Source organism: Neohortaea acidophila, assembly GCF_010093505.1.
Source record: "Neohortaea acidophila strain CBS 113389 unplaced genomic scaffold BDY17scaffold_1, whole genome shotgun sequence".
NCBI classification, from domain to species: domain Eukaryota; kingdom Fungi; phylum Ascomycota; class Dothideomycetes; order Mycosphaerellales; family Teratosphaeriaceae; genus Neohortaea; species Neohortaea acidophila.
The window spans coordinates 1,589,213-1,605,482 of NW_022985510.1; the positions used below are offsets into that span (position 1 = coordinate 1,589,213).

Sequence of the window (16,270 nt, forward strand, 5' to 3'; positions counted from 1 at the left end):
GAACCTGACCGGTCCAGACAGCGCGGTGAGCACATCTTGCGTCACGTCGGAGGTGCTGCCCGAGTAGACACCCGGCTGACCCGCGATGCCCAGCGCCACAAGAGCACTCTGGCCCGTGGACCCAAGCGCACCAATCGCCTTGCCGTGTCCATACGCCTCCATGACGAACGCCATGGCATTGTTGTTGGGGCCGTTGGTCAGCGCAATGGTCGAGTTGGGATGGAGCCGAAGAACACGGCGTCGTAGAAGAGGTTGCTGGTGGTGGTGAAGGACGCGTTGGCTGTCACGCCGCTCTGCAGCGTGCCGATACGTGGTGCTACGACGGCGAGGCCGACTTGCTGCGCGGAGAGCAGCGGCATCATGGCTTGCATGTCTGCGGGGCCGAACATGTTGTCTCCTGCTACCACAGCAACGGTGAGACCTGCGTTGCTCTTGTTTGTCTCCTGGCCGGGGTTCAGTGGGTATAAGCTTGGGTAAGGCGTGGTGCTGTTGGTGACATTCGTCGTCGGTCCGGATCCGATAGCTGGCATCTCTGCACCTACACCGTAGGCGACTCGGCGGGCGAGGCAGTTGTCAATATTGTTCAGAGTTTGGTCAACGTATCTTTGCACCACCGCCGGGACACCGATGTTGCCAAGCTCGAAGCGATACGCGTCGACCGTGTGCTGCCGAGCGTAGATATCCATGGCGCCCCAGAACGTCCGGGCTTGGCCGTACCAGTCGTACTGAGCTCGGTATCTGCCTATCGGGCCCGACCCAGCCGTTGCCCCCGCGGTGATGTATTCAAGCGTTTGATTCTGCGAAGGTTCCTGAACGCCGCCGATGTCGTTGGGAGTTGAGGTCGAGTCTCCCTCGTAGAGGTATGGCTGCATGTAGCCGTCGCGATAGTTGTTGTTGAATGGAGCAATGGGGCGATTGACCGGCAGGGTGTAGCCGTTTGGCGAGCCGTGCCGGTGCGTTGTTGTATCGTCGTACGCCATGAGTCGCCATTGAAGGAGCGGGTCCGGCACGAAGGTGACTCCATCGACTACGTTCGATGGTGCGAATGAAACCGACTCGGGCTCAGCGAAGAAGTTGGTTGGATTGCGGTTCAGTGTCAGCTTTCCCAATTTGATGGGTGGGTTGACTTCGAACGGAACAATGACGGTAGGGATGATGAGGTCGTAGCCCTGGTACATATACGTTCCATCATCGGGGAAGAGCTGCACTGCAAACTCCCATTCAGGGTAGATGCCAGCCGCGATGTTGTTGTACATGTCGATGCGTATGAAATTGTTGTTCTTTCCCTGCAGCTTCTGTGTTTCGTCGTAGATGAGAGAACGAAGGCCTAGCACCGGCTGCCAATACCACTTGAAGAGCGTCGAGTTGCCTTGAGCATTGATGAAGCGATAGGTGTGGATGCCGTTGCCGGCGATGTGGCGGACATCACGAGGAATTCCTGCGACCAGTAAGCTCGGCACCAAACAACCCTCGTGAGGATATGGGAAGGCTGCTCACCCAGATCAGAGAGCACATTCATCAGCTGGAAAGCGCCTTCCGGATGGAGATTGAAGAAGTCGTAAGCAGTCTCATGAGCCGTGCCGGCCGTCGGAAACCCCTTGTTGGCCTCGTACTTCACGGCGTGGATAAGATCGGGGAAGGCGGCGCCGTCGTCGATGAAAAAGGATGAGACGTGATTGCCCACGAGATCCTGATTACCGCACTGGCTGTAAATCTTCGTGGCAAAGCCGTGCGTATCTCTTCCATTCTCGCTTCCGCCCATACTTGGCACGACGACGGAGAAGCGAGTGAACGCTTCACTGACGGCTCCCTCTTGCAACCAGCAAGCCATAGTCAGGTTGCTCCAGTCTCCGTAGGATTCAAACTGACCATATGCACCATGGCCAAGTGCGTGGACAACGCGCTCGGGGACCCGCTCACGATCGAAGTGGATCATTTTCTTGCGGACTGATGTGTCCTCGAGGAGATTGTAGCCTCGTGGGCCAGCTCGAAGCGAATTGGAGGTATTGGCCGGGACTGCATTGTCGGTGGTGTCAATCTGGCCGTTGGTGTCCTTCATATCAGCTTGGAGCTGCTCGATCTGTTGACGCTCCAATTAGTCGTCCGCACTCTCCGAGGCCGAGGCCATGCGTTACCTTTTGATTGGCAACATTCTGAGCAACTACCCCCGACCCAAGGCGGGCTAGGATGGCGAGGAAGATGGAGAAGTGGCGCATGGTAACGTATCCAGTCTCAATGGCGGGATGTGATTGCCAGCGCGTCAGTCTCGACGCCCTTTATATCTCTCCTCGCGCGATATTGCGGACCTTACTCAGAATCCACGAACATGCACGATCCATAGCCTCCGGCGTCCACCAGCCCCGCTCTGGCGACATCGAAGCCACATGTGTGACCGACAGGATACCGGACCCCTCGGAGGGACTTTTACGCTGCCACGTTGCAAGATGGCTGCCGTCATTGCATGCTGTGGCAACACAAGCTGGACCCTCAATCTTGGTAATTCAGCATATCGCCGGTGTTATGGTGACACGAACGCTGCGAAAGCAGTAGAGGCTGGTTGTCAGATGCATCTAGAGCTGTATGTAGTAAGCCATGTAGATGACAAAGATTTCATGCGGATGACGGTGGAAGGAGTGGGGTTGTTGCTGCCCGGTGAGTTCCACGAGATGTCCAATTAGCACGATTTGGACTGCTTGGATCTACCCGTCGTGTGACTACATTGATGCGGCAGGTTCTGTGGAGCGAAATGGTCGAGATTCGGTGCGGATGTCGTGAGGAATCATGTTTCCTGACCGATACCTCGCGGCTTACGAACCGGAGCAAATGTAGACGCCGCCTACTACCTTATCAGGCATCGATAGACGTTGAAGTGAGCATCGCTAAGAGATCCAAAAGGAATTGCAAGGGAAGAGCAAAAAAAAGGAACGTTCAGTAGATGGACTTCCCCAGTGGTCTCCCACCTGAGTACTATTCATCCGATTGGCAGCTTGAGTATGTGAGATCGGACGGGTTCACCTGTTCTCTGCCATCTGTCTCCGAACGTTGAAGCTTAGTGTGACGAATTGAATATATTTGGAAAACACTGCCAACAACAGAGGTGAGTCGAGACGAGCGGAGGTTGGGAGCTCGGGAGCATCAACGGTGAAGTACAGCATGAATGAGTAAGCTTTGACGACCCCCACGAAGACTGCAGGGTCTGATCCCACAGTTTGCAAGGCGGAGATCAGTTAGACAGATTTACACAGGGCTGTTCCTAAATATACTACCTTGCCTTGCAGCACCGAGCAGACGGTTCGATTGTTTTCTTTCTTTGCTTTCGCTCCTCATACCCCTCGATACCTCCAAAGCGATGTGTCTGTACGAGTACGGAGTTGACTTGGACAACGGAGTTAAATGAAGGCCCGGAGTTTGATTGGAGACCGGAGTTGACACATCGACTCGAGCAAGAATCTGGAACCGGCCATTGTTGAATTAACGGCACCGCTCTCCCAATGCCGACTCCCTCCTGGCGAATCTATAAATTCAGGCGGTCTTCTGTCTCGCTAAAAGTACCTAGTAAAACGGCTCATTAGACTTCGTGAAGGAGTCGAAAAGAATTTTGCATGGAGCAAGAAACCGGTCTCTTCCCACCACCGCTCTGCAAAGGCGACACAATTGCAGTCATCTCTCCAGCCTTTCGCCCAAATGCCCTCCTGCCAGACCACCTTGCTCGCGGGCAGCAGTTCTTGATTGATCAGGGCTACCAAGTCCGAATCATCTACACCCCAATCGACGACCTCGACTTCGGTGCGCAGGTGCAGCAACGCTGCGATGAAATCCACGAGGCATTCCGCGACCCCGCGGTGACAGCGATCATCTGTACGGTCGGAGGCGCCGAGTCGCACGAGCTTCTCCCCATGCTGGACTACCCGCTCATCCGCTCCAATCCCAAGATCTTCGTTGGCTTTTCGGACATCACCTCCCTTCACTGCGGCATCTTCACCCAAACCGGCCTCCGCACGTTTTACGGTCCCATGGTCATCGATCCGTTCGGTGGCTCCGGAACGCCGAACAGCTTCACCATCAAGGCTTTCTTCGATGTTGTGACTGCATCAGGACAGCAAGCTGGGGGCCCCCTCCCAATTGCTGCGGAATGCGACGTAGTGACGGGCGTCTTTGACGACCCGCCCGAGTCTGACGTCGCATCGACCATGAAGCCGAACCCCGGCTGACGCTGGCTTCGCCCGGGCTCGGCCAACGGCAGGATCTTCGGAGGCTGTCTCGAACCGCTCATGAATCTACCTGGCACCAAGTTCTGGCCCGACTTCCAGGACAAAATCCTGCTACTGGAGACATCGTTGAATGAAGATGGCAACAAGGGCGTCCCGCTGGACAAAGTTCGGGCACAATTGGCGTCTCTTCGCAACCTGAACGTCTTTACTGCCATCAAGGGCCTCGTGGTCGGAAGGCCGGCACATTACGATGACGAGCAGAACCACGAGTTTCGCCAGATTATTCTGAATCAGACGCGAGGTACCGACTTCCCGATTCTGGTCGATGTCGATATCGGACATACCACTCCGGTTCTCACTATCCCTCTCAACACGATGGTGCATCTCGACTCAGTCAGCAGTACCTTTAGCATCCTCGAACACAGCGTCGAGACGAAGCGTCGGTGAGGTAGAGAAAAGGCGAGTCATAGCTTGACGCGATCAGTTGAATAGATATACATGATAAACATAAAGCTATCCAACTATGCGCATCTATCTCCCGCGCACGCCTCTGTCAAGTCATTCGATCTTCTTTCCCATGGCGCGGAGCTGGGATGTGGATTGATTGGGATGTCCAACAACCGCTCTTGCGTGTATCAAGCGAGCGAGACCGCCCCGGCAAGGCACGCCGAGCTGTTGAGAACAAGTCGAATGAGTTTCCTTCCACTGCACCTCGTCCATAGGTTGGCTCTCATGGACTTCAGCTTGCTCGTGCTTGACTCTCGCTTGAAAGCGTGCATAAGCATTGTGCTATTAAGCAGCAGAAAGTGGACTGTGCAGACCCCCAATTCCGGTCAAACTTCGTCGCGCAGGAGTTCGTACTTCCCTCGCGAGCTGGAGTGGTATCGCCGTCGCTTGAGTCGTCTTCGCAGGCTGGCGATGACAGCCAGGGACAGGAAGCCCATGAGCGCAAATGCGCAGACAACAGTCACACTGTGCCCCTGCTGAATCAGTTTTGGCAGTGTCGATTCGAACCCCGTGGAGGTTGGGATTTCTCGTTCGTCACCACTCTCGATTGTCTCAACGTCGGGCGTTGAGGTCTGTGTCTCTTCGAGTCCTGCAATGCCGCTGTGGAAACGTTGAGGCGCGCTTGCACCCTGTCCGCCCAGTTCCTGGAGTTCAGTGTCGTGCAACTCCCACGACACGGGCAGCTCAGCACTTGCAACATCCGAGAAGCCCAGGGAGTTCCCATTAATGTCCAAAGCCTCGGCTTTGATTTCGTGGAAAGCACCATTCGCCATGAACATGGTTTCAAAGCCGGTCCTTGCCGTACTACCAACAGTCTCCAAGCCGTCCGAAGCGGACGCCCAGAACCTCCACTGGACGACTTCGGTTGCGCCGTTCCAGCTCACATACACCACTGTCGTGCTTGTTTCCGGACGCACGCCGTACACAAAGGCCTTGACGGCGATAGGTTCGCTGGGAGTCGCGGTGAAGTTGAACTTGTACGTGCGATAGGTGCTGAATCGATGACTGGCCATCTGCGCGTCCATGACCACGTGGCCATCGTCTGTGAATTCGGTGATGTACGAATTCTCGCTCCAGCCCACGAACATATGGCCGTTATCCAGGCGTTGTGCGTTGCCGCGTAAGTCTGTCAACTGGCCATCTGGACGATCCCACTGCCTTGCAAGTCTCGCGGTCATCGTTGTCATGTTCAGGACGACCTCCACCGCAGAAGACGTTGTAGCCGTGGTGACGCGCCGGCCGGAATGGTTATTCAAGAAGGTGAGCTTCGTCGCGGTGTCGTCGCTGGTATCCCAACGAGCGTCGTGCTGGGAGCTCATGTTGAATCCTTCCAGCGTGAAGTCAGATATTGAACCGCCCAGACGCCACAAGATCGAGCCGTCTTTGCCAGAGATCTTGTAAATGGTACTCGTGTGACGAGCGGAGATCAGGTAGTCACCCTCGGCGTTTTTGTCCACTGAATTCAAATGAAAGAAGTCCCACGGACTTTCAGGAGTACCGGCGTTTACAGGTTGCCCCGATTCGGTCTCAAAGATATGAACGTGGTCCAAAGCCCACCACGAGAACACCGTTTCGCCCGTAGCAAGGTCGAGTTCGCTAAAGCCGTTGTTGCCCACAAATATTTGCATGTCGTACATGGGGCTCCCGTCATTGATGTTGAAGAACTTGGATTCGTGGGTGACAGTCAGGGCACGCTTTCCATCGCCGATCGTCCTGAACTCATGCATATTCATGATCCCTCGGCCGTTGGGTTGGTAGACGGGGTGCCCATGGTAGTTGTACGAGGTGTCGAGAAAATGGCCCGAGCCTCCCGGGGAGATAAACTCGTGCAAGTCTTCGCGCGCGAGGAATGTGAGGTATTGCGATCCATTGTGATGGGCAACTCTGAAATCGAAGGTGGGACGGTCGTCAAATAAGTGGGATCCGCACCACACGAGGTCTCCGCGGCCGTCGTATATGTGCGGGCCCGTTTGGCCGGGGGAATACAGGGCAGTGGGCAGGCGATCTTTCAGGTCCACGTATGGGGCTGTAAACCAGTAGCCGGGAGTTACGAGCTCTGGTTTGTAGACGGAAACGTTGAAGCGTGGACTTCGAATATCGGGTCGCTGTGTGGCTGTTAGCTCCGGCTGTACGCAAAATCGGCATCGCGGCCAAACGCACCGTCACAAACGAGTGAAGATCGCGGTCATCAGGATAGTCGTGGATTGGTCCTTCACACGTTGCCAGGCTAATCAAGGAAGCGAGAGCCAGGATCGGAGACAACATGCTGAGTGAGGCGTGAGAAGGAGACCGAGCACGAGGGAGAGCGTCATGGCATGGCTAATGAAATGGAAGGGGAGAGTAGGAATGCCGTCTCAGACAAGCGGCGGAGGCATTGGGTTTGGGGATGGCATGGAGACATCTTCTCGGCCATGCGCAAGCTTTGGGTGGCCAGGCCTGGTGCTTCTTAGCGGGGAGTGCACAGGTCAGAAGGAGCTACGCCTTCGAGCCGAGCCAGAGCAAGCATGATTGCTGCACGGAGTCCTCCGCTGGCCAAACATACAGCGTGCCAAGTACGCCAAGATGTTGTAAAGGGGAAAAGTTGGGGACTCCGCGGAGGCTAGGATCGCCCTAGCCTTGTGGCGGTGATGAGAGTTTGAAAGCGCGGAGGAAAGGCCCGCAGCAAGAAGCCTTAGACGCTTCTTCACGTATTGCAATTCTCTCTGTTGGCCCTCTAGAAGCACACTTCTTGTACTCGTTGTTGCGGCGTCTGCACATGCTCTGCGACCCTAACGATTGAAGAAAGGTACGTGTCTTACAGCATGTCCACGGTGGTCTTACGGCCGTAACGGAGCCGCGTGAGTGCTTCATCTAGCTAGCGCTCGCGGCACATGCACGGAACAACTCTTGGCGCATATTTACTGGCTCCATGCTCTCTAGATCGTCCTCTTCAATGCGTTGCTTGCATGGACGGCTGCATCTTGTTTACCCGCGAGATTGCGAGCCGGCCCGCCCTTGCGCCTGCTCACCTCCCATGATCCTCTTCTCGGCCAGGTTGATCGCGATGGACGGCGCTTCTCCTTTCACTATGCCCATTCGGTAGCGCCGTATGGTGCAGCCGTCATGAGGTAGTCCATGTGGCTGCTCTAGAGCGCCTTGGCCCTACGCTGTGTGAGAGGAAGCTCTATAAGCAACCGTTCCCCACCGCAAGATCACTGGCGACGAGTCTTACCTTTTCTGCCGGCCTGTTTCCCTACTGTCTCTTACAGCACTTGCCGTAGCCCATTTGCGGAGATGCTGCTCCCACGACTTAGCGTGGGTGCTCTTCTTGCCGGTCTTGCTAGCATCATTACGGCTTTGCCTGGCCCAGGCTGGTCTGGACTTCACTCACCCAACAACTTTTGTTCCGACGTGAATGAGCTTGTCACCCTCGCAAGAGCGCAGTCTGCTGCGACGGCGTTTTGCTCATCCTATCTGTCCATCCCCGTCTCGACACGCACCGTAGCAACGACCCCATGGGCTGGAACCACAACTACGACAATCACCTCTCATGTAACTGCGCCAGCGTCGTGAGTGACAAATCGCGCCCATTCGATCTCTCTTTCCATCTCTGACAATTGCACGCCGATTCTAGGATAACCACAGTCACTATAACAAACGCCGTCCCAGTGCCAGGCTCTATCACGACAATCACCGTCAGCAGCGGCACGACTACTGTTACATCGACCACAGATACCTGCCCTGCACCACTCTCTAAGCGCGACAGCTCGCCCAAGGCTAAGCCTTCATGCTTCTCTCATTACTCGCCCGGCGCCGCCCTTTCCTCGGCATGTAGCTGCCTGCACATTGCGGAGTCTACCACGACGGTAAGGAAGACTGCACCAGCTCACACACACACGGTACGGAAAACAACCGTCGTCACCAACTCGGTCTCGACAAAAACGGTGACATCTACGGTTTCGGAAACCATCACTCAGACACCGTCGTCGATAACGACCACCGTGCAATCTACCGCCACCGCCTATGCCCTCTCTCCACCCCCTTGCATGACAGAAAATTTGCCTGACAAGGGAGGGCCGCTCGACGGGCGGACCGGCACTTATCGCTACGAGGAGTTCCATGGGCGTGACATAGATATCGTCTACACCAACTACTTTTCTGGATGCAGCGTCGCGATTAACCCGGTCAACCCGGGCGGACGCCTGGCCGAGACGCGCACGTATCCCTCCACCGATACAGCGTGTGAGGCCATCGCTGCTTGCGCAGCCGAAGCCGCAAACGGGCCGTAAGTCCAACATGATGGAACCTGGGCAACGCGCTGGCTTGCTAACGTACAACATCACAGCGACAAGAAGTCGTTCACTCTGTCTCAAGTCATCGCCACGGGAATATGGAGCTGTGTCCTCTACGTCATGGAAAACACCGATCCGACCTACTTCAATCAAGCGGACGACACGGTGTCGTATGTGTACGGCTATTCAGCCAGCTACCCGGGCTTGGCACCTGGAGAATGTCCAAATTATGCCTCGTACTCCTTCCTTTCGGAAATCTACAGCAGCTCGACTACCGATTGCTAGGCCGCGTCGGGCGAGGATTTGCTTGTGCAGCCGAACCAGGTACATCTGCAGAGCTCTGCTTCGTGAAGAGACGGGTCTCGTGAATTTCATGCATGTAGTCGGCGCTCTTCGCTTTCCGTGATCTCGGATCGCTGGCGTCGTGGAGTTGGGGTCATTAGAAGTCGCATCTGAGCTCTTATCCGAACGCGACGGCTGTGGTTTACAGCCATGCCTTGTATACAGTCTTTGGCTTCGTCAAATACAAGGCCTACACAGCTTCTCTTCATGAGCCAGGAGCAGAGGGGCAGGGAAAGTATACATTCGTCGATGTTGCATAAGAAGCATCTGACTCCCAATGATCCCACCTGGAAGCAACCAAGCTACCAAAATGCAAACACCCGCACGTCAATGCTCTCTCTGCCCGCCTCACCTTCTGTCCCCTCGACCACAGGACTTAGGTGCAGGCAGCCCTGAGCGACGTCTTGGTCGGTGTCACCAGCAGTATCCGCAAACTTGATAATCGCCACCTCGTCGGGTTTCTGCTCCGGCACCCAATACCTACACATACGACGAGCATGGTTAGCGGCTGGGCAGCACCTCGTGGGCAGCGCAAGAGTTCGACGTACCATTTCTGCTTGATGGGGTGTTTTGGCGGAAGACCTATGAGGCCTTGGATGATGTACTCGCCATTCTCGGTCACGCCGCTGGTAGCGCGGTATTCGATAGTCGTAGACTCGTTTTGCTTGTCAATCGTCCGCCAATCGCAAAGGGCAATTGGGTCCTTCTTCACAGGCTTGATCGGCCGCCACACGCTGTACGCAGCGTAGCGAGGAATGTGGGCACTCTTCTCGTCTTCCGCCTCGAGTGCCTCGCTTGCCTTTTCGCAAATGTCTTTTCGACAGTACCGGACGGAGCTCCGCAAGCCTGTGACGGAATAGTCCGAGTGAGCCATCCTCGCCGGCGGCAGCGACGACTCTGCCGCGTCCCGACCGAAGACTATGGCCATTTAGTTCAATGACAGCCTCTCGCGCCGTCCACTTGTCCATCAAGACTTACCGTAATTGGCATCTCGGGGAAGCTGGCCGATTGCCTTGTCCAACGGCGTATCGCGGAGATGCACATGCTTCGGATCCGACATGTCATCTTGGGGCCTACGACGAAAGAAGGCATTGTTGGCGATTGCCCGCTTCGCCCCCGTCGCCCGGCAAATCAAATCCTCGCACTCGGCGAGATATGTGGCTTCGATGTTCTGCCCCTCAAGCCACTGGTCCGAGTTTTGAAGCACCGAGCGATGCTGGATCCACGTGAAGCCTTGCACATCGAGGCCTGCGCCTCCCTTGACGACATCGGGGGAGGTGTGAAAGTTGTGCAGCGGGAGTTTCTCGTACACCACCTCTTTCGCTCCGGGAGGCGCAAAGAGGCCGCGCTCTTCAGACGTGGAGGATTGGTCGGGGATGTCGAAGCGGAGGGTGCCGTAGTGCGGGGCTGCTTCCGCCATGTCGAGAGGTATATGGTGGTTTTGATGAAGAAATGGAAGGCTTCCTATTTTCTGTTCAATGGGAAATCCACTGCTTCCGAGTAGGGTTGGGAGGATGGCCATTGAAATGCGGGCTGAGGGGCCTTTTGAGGTCCCACAGCTGATGCCTGGCACGTCAGCTTACGCTGATCTACATCAGCGAGGGATAGAGTCGCAGCTCTGTCTGCATTTGACTTTATCCGTCAGCCAAGGTAGGCTAACAGTAGTAGGTATGCAAATAAAGCTGTTGCGCTGATGTGAGGCCATCACGGGATTCGGCGCTGTCAAACCCGGGACTCCGGCTAACGCTTGCTCAAGCAGAAACTCCATCAAATTCATGTCCGAAGCCTACGGATAGCATTCATGTCGCGGACTGGTTCGTTTGCCACATCCATACCGGACTGCTCCCTCTTCCCTGCATCTACCCGTGGCCGAGAGATCACGTCCATTGCCACTAGGAAAGACAGTGCAAAGGAGCCTTTGGCATCTATCGATCGAGTATGAGCGGTTGGCCAACATCTACCAGGCAATGGCGCGTTGCGCAGCGTCCAACTCACCTACCGCAACTCACCGGTCCCGATGCGACGTTTGAAATGGCCACCGTGCCCTTGCCCAGCACACTGCATCCTGAGCAGGTTCTACTCAAAACGTTATTCCTGTCGAACGACCCTGCCCCTCGCGGCTGGATTTACAAGGACCTCGAGCCCGAGCGCCTCTATGCAACAGCCCTAAACCAAGGCGACTTGGTCCGCGCGCGCACCGTCAGCGAAGTCCTCGAATCGACAAGCGCGGCTTTCAAGCCTGGAGATCTCGTTGTGTCGATGACAGGCTGGACGGATTTCTTCATTGTGAGCTCAAAGGATGTACAGTTGGCCAAGCCGCTGCCGAGAGGGTTGAGTCCCTCGCACCACCTGGGTTTCTTTGGCGTCTCGGGCCTCACGGCCTGGCAAGGCCTGGTCGTGGTCGCGCAAGCCAAGCCGAGCGATGTGGTGGTCATTAGCAGCGCGGCCGGTGCCATTGGGAGCATTGCGGTGCAGTTCGCGAAGCGCTACATCGGGTGCAAGTACGTGGTGGGGATCGCGGGCTCGGCGGAGAAATGCGAGTGGGTGGTCAGCAAGCTCGGGGCAGATGCTTGCCTTAACTACAACGATCCCAACTTTGTTGCCGACCTGAAGCAGGCCACGCAGGGTCCGGAGAGAGCGGTGGATGTCTACTTTGACAATGTTGGAGGGTCGACGCTAGACCTTCTGCTTACACGGATGGCGCGCCACGGCCGCGTCGCCGTGTGTGGCCTGATCAGCATGTACAACCAGCCGAAGACGGAGGCATATGGGGTGAAAAGCTGGTTTGATGTCGTCAGCATGCGCATCAAGCTCGAAGGGTTTGTCGTGTACGATGTGTGGAATCGGCGCAGCGAGGCTGCGGACTTGTTAATCAAGGCTGTGGAAGACGGCACGCTCGTTGTGGACGAGCAGCAGGAGACGGTGCGAGTGGCGAGCTTCGAGGAGATTCCCAAGGTGTGGCTTGAGATCTTTGGCCGCAGCGTCTCTGGCAAACTGGTTACCAAGTTTGTGGGATGAGCAATGTCAGCACTTAGATTGGCACATGCGTTCCAATCGTCTTATCAGACAGCTTCTCTGTTTCATTCCTGTGTCACAGAGAGCTGGACATCTGAAGAGAGCCTCTACTCGGCACGAGTCGCCCTCCCCTCACAGCCACATCTCCTGATGAACGAGCATAGCGCACGCCACTCCCAACGTGGCGGAAGAAAGCCCACCAGTGAGGCATCGGCTGGCAGTTTTTCGCGGGATGAAACTCACGCTAAACAATCAAGAATCTCAGGGTCTCGGCGATGGAAGCTTGATCCAACCACACCAGCCAGGCGCTCCGCGGCCCGGATGTTCCAGAACAAAACGCCACTCGGGCTCGCCGGCCGCGGTCGTAGAGCATCGGCGGCCAGCAGTAGAGCTGAAAGCTGCATTAGGCTGGCGGTCAGCAGCTGAGTGCCGCATTAGGACAACATTTTGGCGAGGCCCGGGGAGCCATGTGGCTGTTTGCGCTCGATATGGCTGACCGTGGCGTCTTCTAGATCCCTTCCATGGCCTGATCTGCTATGCAACGTGCCCGACGCCTTTTTCACGCTTAAACATATATATACCCTCATCTCCGTCGATGAATGTCGATCTTTCGCCATCCAACCCTCATCGAAACTACTTCTTGCATTTCAGAAACTCATCATGAAGGTCCCAACACTGCTTCTCGTGGCTTTGATCCCCGTCGTCTTGGCTGGCGGTGTAATTGACAAACGAGAGCCCAAGTCGAAGAAGTCGACTTCAACCACCTCAACATCCATCAAGCACACCTCGACATCAACCAAACACACCTCCACCTCCACCAAACACACTTCCACCTCCACCTCCACCAAATCCACATCCACTAAACAGACTTCAACACCCACAAAGTCCAAGAAAAACACCACGCTGCAGACGACAACATCTGCGCCAACAACCACGGCACCGCCGTTCTGCCCGAACTCGCGAACAATCCAATGCGCATCCGAGTACCTGAGCTGTCCGTGTGTCGCCCAGACCGTCGCGCCCGGACAGTTGCAAGTGGAAATCTGTCAAAACATTCAGGGCTATTACGTATGCCCAACCATGCCCCGTCCGTACTTGAGAGGTTCAAGCCGCTGACAACGAACATTAGGTGTGCGATGGTCCCCCTTCCATTTACTACTTTTCTCCTTCGAGTATGCCTGCGGCAAAGGCTACTCCAGCAGTTTGATCATGATGAGATGGGCAGACAACTCGACGTGCGCTTAACGCGCTCGGGCAGCATGTACTTGATGCACTTGAATGGTGGCTTGCTCGGACTGTCTGTGGGATAGATGCCCTGCTTTCGAATGGCTCGATTCACGTGGCGAGGTTCTCGCAGATCTAGACCTTTTCCTCTATCCTCTGCAAATTTGCCCCACTGCGAGTCTTCATGTGGTATCTCCTTTCGTCGTCGACGTGGCGAATACCTTGGTTCTGGGTTGTTCTTTGGTTCTTTGTCGGTCAGAGCTTCCCCAACAATTGTGTGATGTTGGTAACCGTTTCGCAGAGGTGACGGAAGAAGTAATTGCCTAGAAGAGAGCACATGTAAATGCTAGCGTGAGGTGGGGTCATCCCATCAATTCAGTCGATCAAGCGCTCGAGTACGATGCCGGCGATGAAGGTCTGCCGCTGTTGCATACAACACTCAGACGTCAAGTCATTGCGACGAGGAAGCGAGGGTCGATCGTGGCCGTTTTCCACGAATTCGCGAGCCGAATGGGGAAGCTGTGGCCGCCCGTAGTCACTCTCTTTGGGCATCGCAAGCGTATAGCACCTGCATCGCCCACCCTACACCCTAGCCTCAGTACGTACCTCGCAGCTCGTATAAGCACGAGACTGATGCATCGTACATTGCTTTCCAACAAACGTTAGCGGAGATTACATCGAAACTCACGTGCACTAACCCCTCACTGTGCATTGGAACTACCTTTTATAGCGTCGTCTTGACCCCGTGGAGTGCAAGCTCAACCCCAGCGATGAATACAATCACTAAAGGCCTGTATAGAACAACCAGGCGTTCTTGACATTAGAGAAGCACCACGGACACGGGCCTGCGGCTTTCGATCTTTCAGGGGCGAAGTACCATTCTCGGCTCAAAGGCAATTAGAGTTACATACCTGCAGATAGAAACAGGGGCGACTGACCCTACATAGGCTTGTTCGCTTTCGAGCCGTGCACTAATGTAGTGATGCAGATTGGTCCGGACAGCAAGCCCTCATCTGTCGACCTCGTATTCACGTCCAGACTCGTATTCTCGTGCAGGCTTCATGCGCAGAGGTCGGCCACCCCTGCCCGATGCGCCGTCTCTCTCCTGAACTCCTCTTAAGGATGGTCTGTAGGTTCCGATTCTTCTTGTTTAATTACTCGGATGTATTTGATAAGTCCCCCTCGGTTCGCTCTTCTTCGACTTTCGCAAGTCTCCTAGCTCTTGCTTCCCTTGTTCAGCAAGATGGGCCTCTACTCGATTCCTTCACTCTTTGCATTCGTTTACCTCCTTGTCTCCGTCGCATCGGCAAGTCCCCAGCCAGGACGGCATGGACACGGCCATCCAGCTTCAGAGCCTTCGATGACTCAATGCTGTGAGTGCCTGGCATTAGGCAGTAGCCTCGTCTGACATATCCATCTCATTGTCTGACCGTGCACACATCCCTCTAGATACGACATTGCTCTGGAACCCACCAAAATCGCGTTGGACGCATTGGTCATCCATACAAACGTCGTGCGCCCAAACCAGCACGATCACCAAGACGACTACGATTACGCCAACCCCTTCGACCTCGACTGTCATCTCGACAACAACGTAAGCATCTCGGGATGAGACAGTAGCCACAAGCATTGCACTAATCCACGTTCTCAAGCACCACGTCGACTGCTCCCGCGACTACCGCTACTGCAACGACCACGACGACGATAATGACGACTGAGACAGATACCACCACAATGACAGATACAGCAACAACGTCGACCACCACTAGCGTCGTCTCAACCAGTACAATCCCGGCGTCCGCTGGCTTCCTGCCAATTCAAACCACGCTGCCTGGATCTAACGACTCACTGGCGTATCCGAACGAGAAAAGAGCTATGCGCGACTTCGGTACCTCCTTGGGAGCCTCATCGAAGAAGTCTTCCCCAGGAGGAGGACTACGGGGACGACCGCAGCACTATGGTGACGCTTGTTGTTATCACTACTGGGGCAGATGTACCACAACTACCACTACCACCACGGTTACATCACACGCCACGGCACAAACTTCTACCATTACAACAACATCGACCGCAACAGTTGTAAGTGTTTAATTCCTCGCTGCGAACTTGCTTCACGGCTCCGTGCTGAACTATATCTAGACAATCACACCCGGAGCCGTAACGACCATCACAATGACAACTACGGAAACAGACACCACGTAAGTCAGATGCATTCATGTGCGCTCCAGGCCAAAGCTGCTCACATCGCGACCAGAACGTCCACGGCAACCACCACATCCACCGAAACAGACATCTTCACTTCCTTCACCAGCTCTACAAGCGTGTACGGCGCCTGCCAAACTCCCAATCGAGCGGATCAGGTGTTTGGCCTCGCGATTGAGAATGGCCAGCCGGACGCCAGCCTCACGGTTTTCGGGATCAATCCTGGTGCCAGTGGTTCGGCTTACGACTGCTGTGTCGCCGCGATCCTCGAACCAGCAGGAGCGTACTGGGCATGGCACGAGGGAGGGGAGTATTGTGTTATCTTCGCGGCAGATTCGTGTGACGCTGGGCAGGCAAGTGGTGGGAATGGTGAAGTAGACACTCAGTCGGATGCCGCACCTGCCTTTGTGTTGGGGAATGGGAACTGTGGAGCATGGAACACGTTGAATTAGAACAGGCGCTGTCCCAGCGGCATATTAGCAGGCCAATGCGCTCGCT

General features: G+C 55.4%; 9 protein-coding genes across 9 annotated transcripts; 6 read left to right on the plus strand and 3 right to left on the minus strand.

Moving 5' to 3' along the window:
* Window positions 1–64: 64 nt before the first annotated feature.
* BDY17DRAFT_17007 (catalase-like domain-containing protein) lies at window positions 65–2,305 on the minus strand. Its single transcript, XM_033729801.1, has 3 exons — window positions 2,136–2,305; window positions 1,498–2,080; window positions 65–1,438 (listed from the first exon to the last, which is right to left on the minus strand). Exons 1-3 carry the CDS (start codon window positions 2,214–2,216, stop codon window positions 198–200), a joined length of 1,905 nt encoding a protein of 634 aa, XP_033594287.1. The 5' UTR covers window positions 2,217–2,305; the 3' UTR covers window positions 65–197.
* A 1,194-nt stretch (window positions 2,306–3,499) lies between these two features.
* Window positions 3,500–4,266, plus strand: BDY17DRAFT_17034 (class I glutamine amidotransferase-like protein). Its single transcript, XM_033729804.1, has one exon. It carries the CDS (start codon window positions 3,603–3,605, stop codon window positions 4,209–4,211), a length of 609 nt encoding a protein of 202 aa, XP_033594288.1. The 5' UTR covers window positions 3,500–3,602; the 3' UTR covers window positions 4,212–4,266.
* Window positions 4,267–4,271: 5 nt separating this feature from the next.
* BDY17DRAFT_320240 (peptidase family S66) lies at window positions 4,272–4,658 on the plus strand (the record flags this gene model as incomplete). The annotated part of the gene is made up of 1 exon (XM_033736413.1): window positions 4,272–4,658. One exon carries the CDS (start codon window positions 4,272–4,274, stop codon window positions 4,656–4,658), a length of 387 nt encoding a protein of 128 aa, XP_033594289.1.
* A 386-nt stretch (window positions 4,659–5,044) lies between these two features.
* BDY17DRAFT_320241 (ASST-domain-containing protein) lies at window positions 5,045–6,983 on the minus strand (the record flags this gene model as incomplete). The annotated part of the gene is made up of 2 exons (XM_033736414.1): window positions 5,045–6,823; window positions 6,879–6,983. 2 exons carry the CDS (start codon window positions 6,981–6,983, stop codon window positions 5,045–5,047), a joined length of 1,884 nt encoding a protein of 627 aa, XP_033594290.1.
* Window positions 6,984–8,507: 1,524 nt separating this feature from the next.
* BDY17DRAFT_17145 (uncharacterized protein) lies at window positions 8,508–9,317 on the plus strand. Its single transcript, XM_033729812.1, has 2 exons — window positions 8,508–8,982; window positions 9,043–9,317. The coding sequence occupies exons 1-2, from the start codon at window positions 8,744–8,746 to the stop codon at window positions 9,272–9,274; spliced, it is 471 nt and encodes a 156-aa protein (XP_033594291.1). The 5' UTR covers window positions 8,508–8,743; the 3' UTR covers window positions 9,275–9,317.
* A 316-nt stretch (window positions 9,318–9,633) lies between these two features.
* BDY17DRAFT_307073 (uncharacterized protein) lies at window positions 9,634–10,751 on the minus strand (the record flags this gene model as incomplete). The annotated part of the gene is made up of 3 exons (XM_033735093.1): window positions 9,634–9,811; window positions 9,880–10,249; window positions 10,310–10,751. 3 exons carry the CDS (start codon window positions 10,749–10,751, stop codon window positions 9,634–9,636), a joined length of 990 nt encoding a protein of 329 aa, XP_033594292.1.
* A 518-nt stretch (window positions 10,752–11,269) lies between these two features.
* Window positions 11,270–12,349, plus strand: BDY17DRAFT_314632 (uncharacterized protein; the record flags this gene model as incomplete). The annotated part of the gene is made up of 1 exon (XM_033735835.1): window positions 11,270–12,349. The coding sequence occupies one exon, from the start codon at window positions 11,270–11,272 to the stop codon at window positions 12,347–12,349; it is 1,080 nt and encodes a 359-aa protein (XP_033594293.1).
* Window positions 12,350–12,863: 514 nt separating this feature from the next.
* On the plus strand, window positions 12,864–13,697 carry BDY17DRAFT_17064 (uncharacterized protein). The gene is made up of 2 exons (XM_033729805.1): window positions 12,864–13,414; window positions 13,476–13,697. The coding sequence occupies exons 1-2, from the start codon at window positions 13,007–13,009 to the stop codon at window positions 13,551–13,553; spliced, it is 486 nt and encodes a 161-aa protein (XP_033594294.1). The 5' UTR covers window positions 12,864–13,006; the 3' UTR covers window positions 13,554–13,697.
* Window positions 13,698–15,040: 1,343 nt separating this feature from the next.
* On the plus strand, window positions 15,041–16,259 carry BDY17DRAFT_17155 (uncharacterized protein). The gene is made up of 4 exons (XM_033729814.1): window positions 15,041–15,164; window positions 15,223–15,649; window positions 15,710–15,768; window positions 15,825–16,259. Exons 2-4 carry the CDS (start codon window positions 15,278–15,280, stop codon window positions 16,222–16,224), a joined length of 831 nt encoding a protein of 276 aa, XP_033594295.1. The 5' UTR covers window positions 15,041–15,164; window positions 15,223–15,277; the 3' UTR covers window positions 16,225–16,259.
* Window positions 16,260–16,270: the final 11 nt, after the last annotated feature.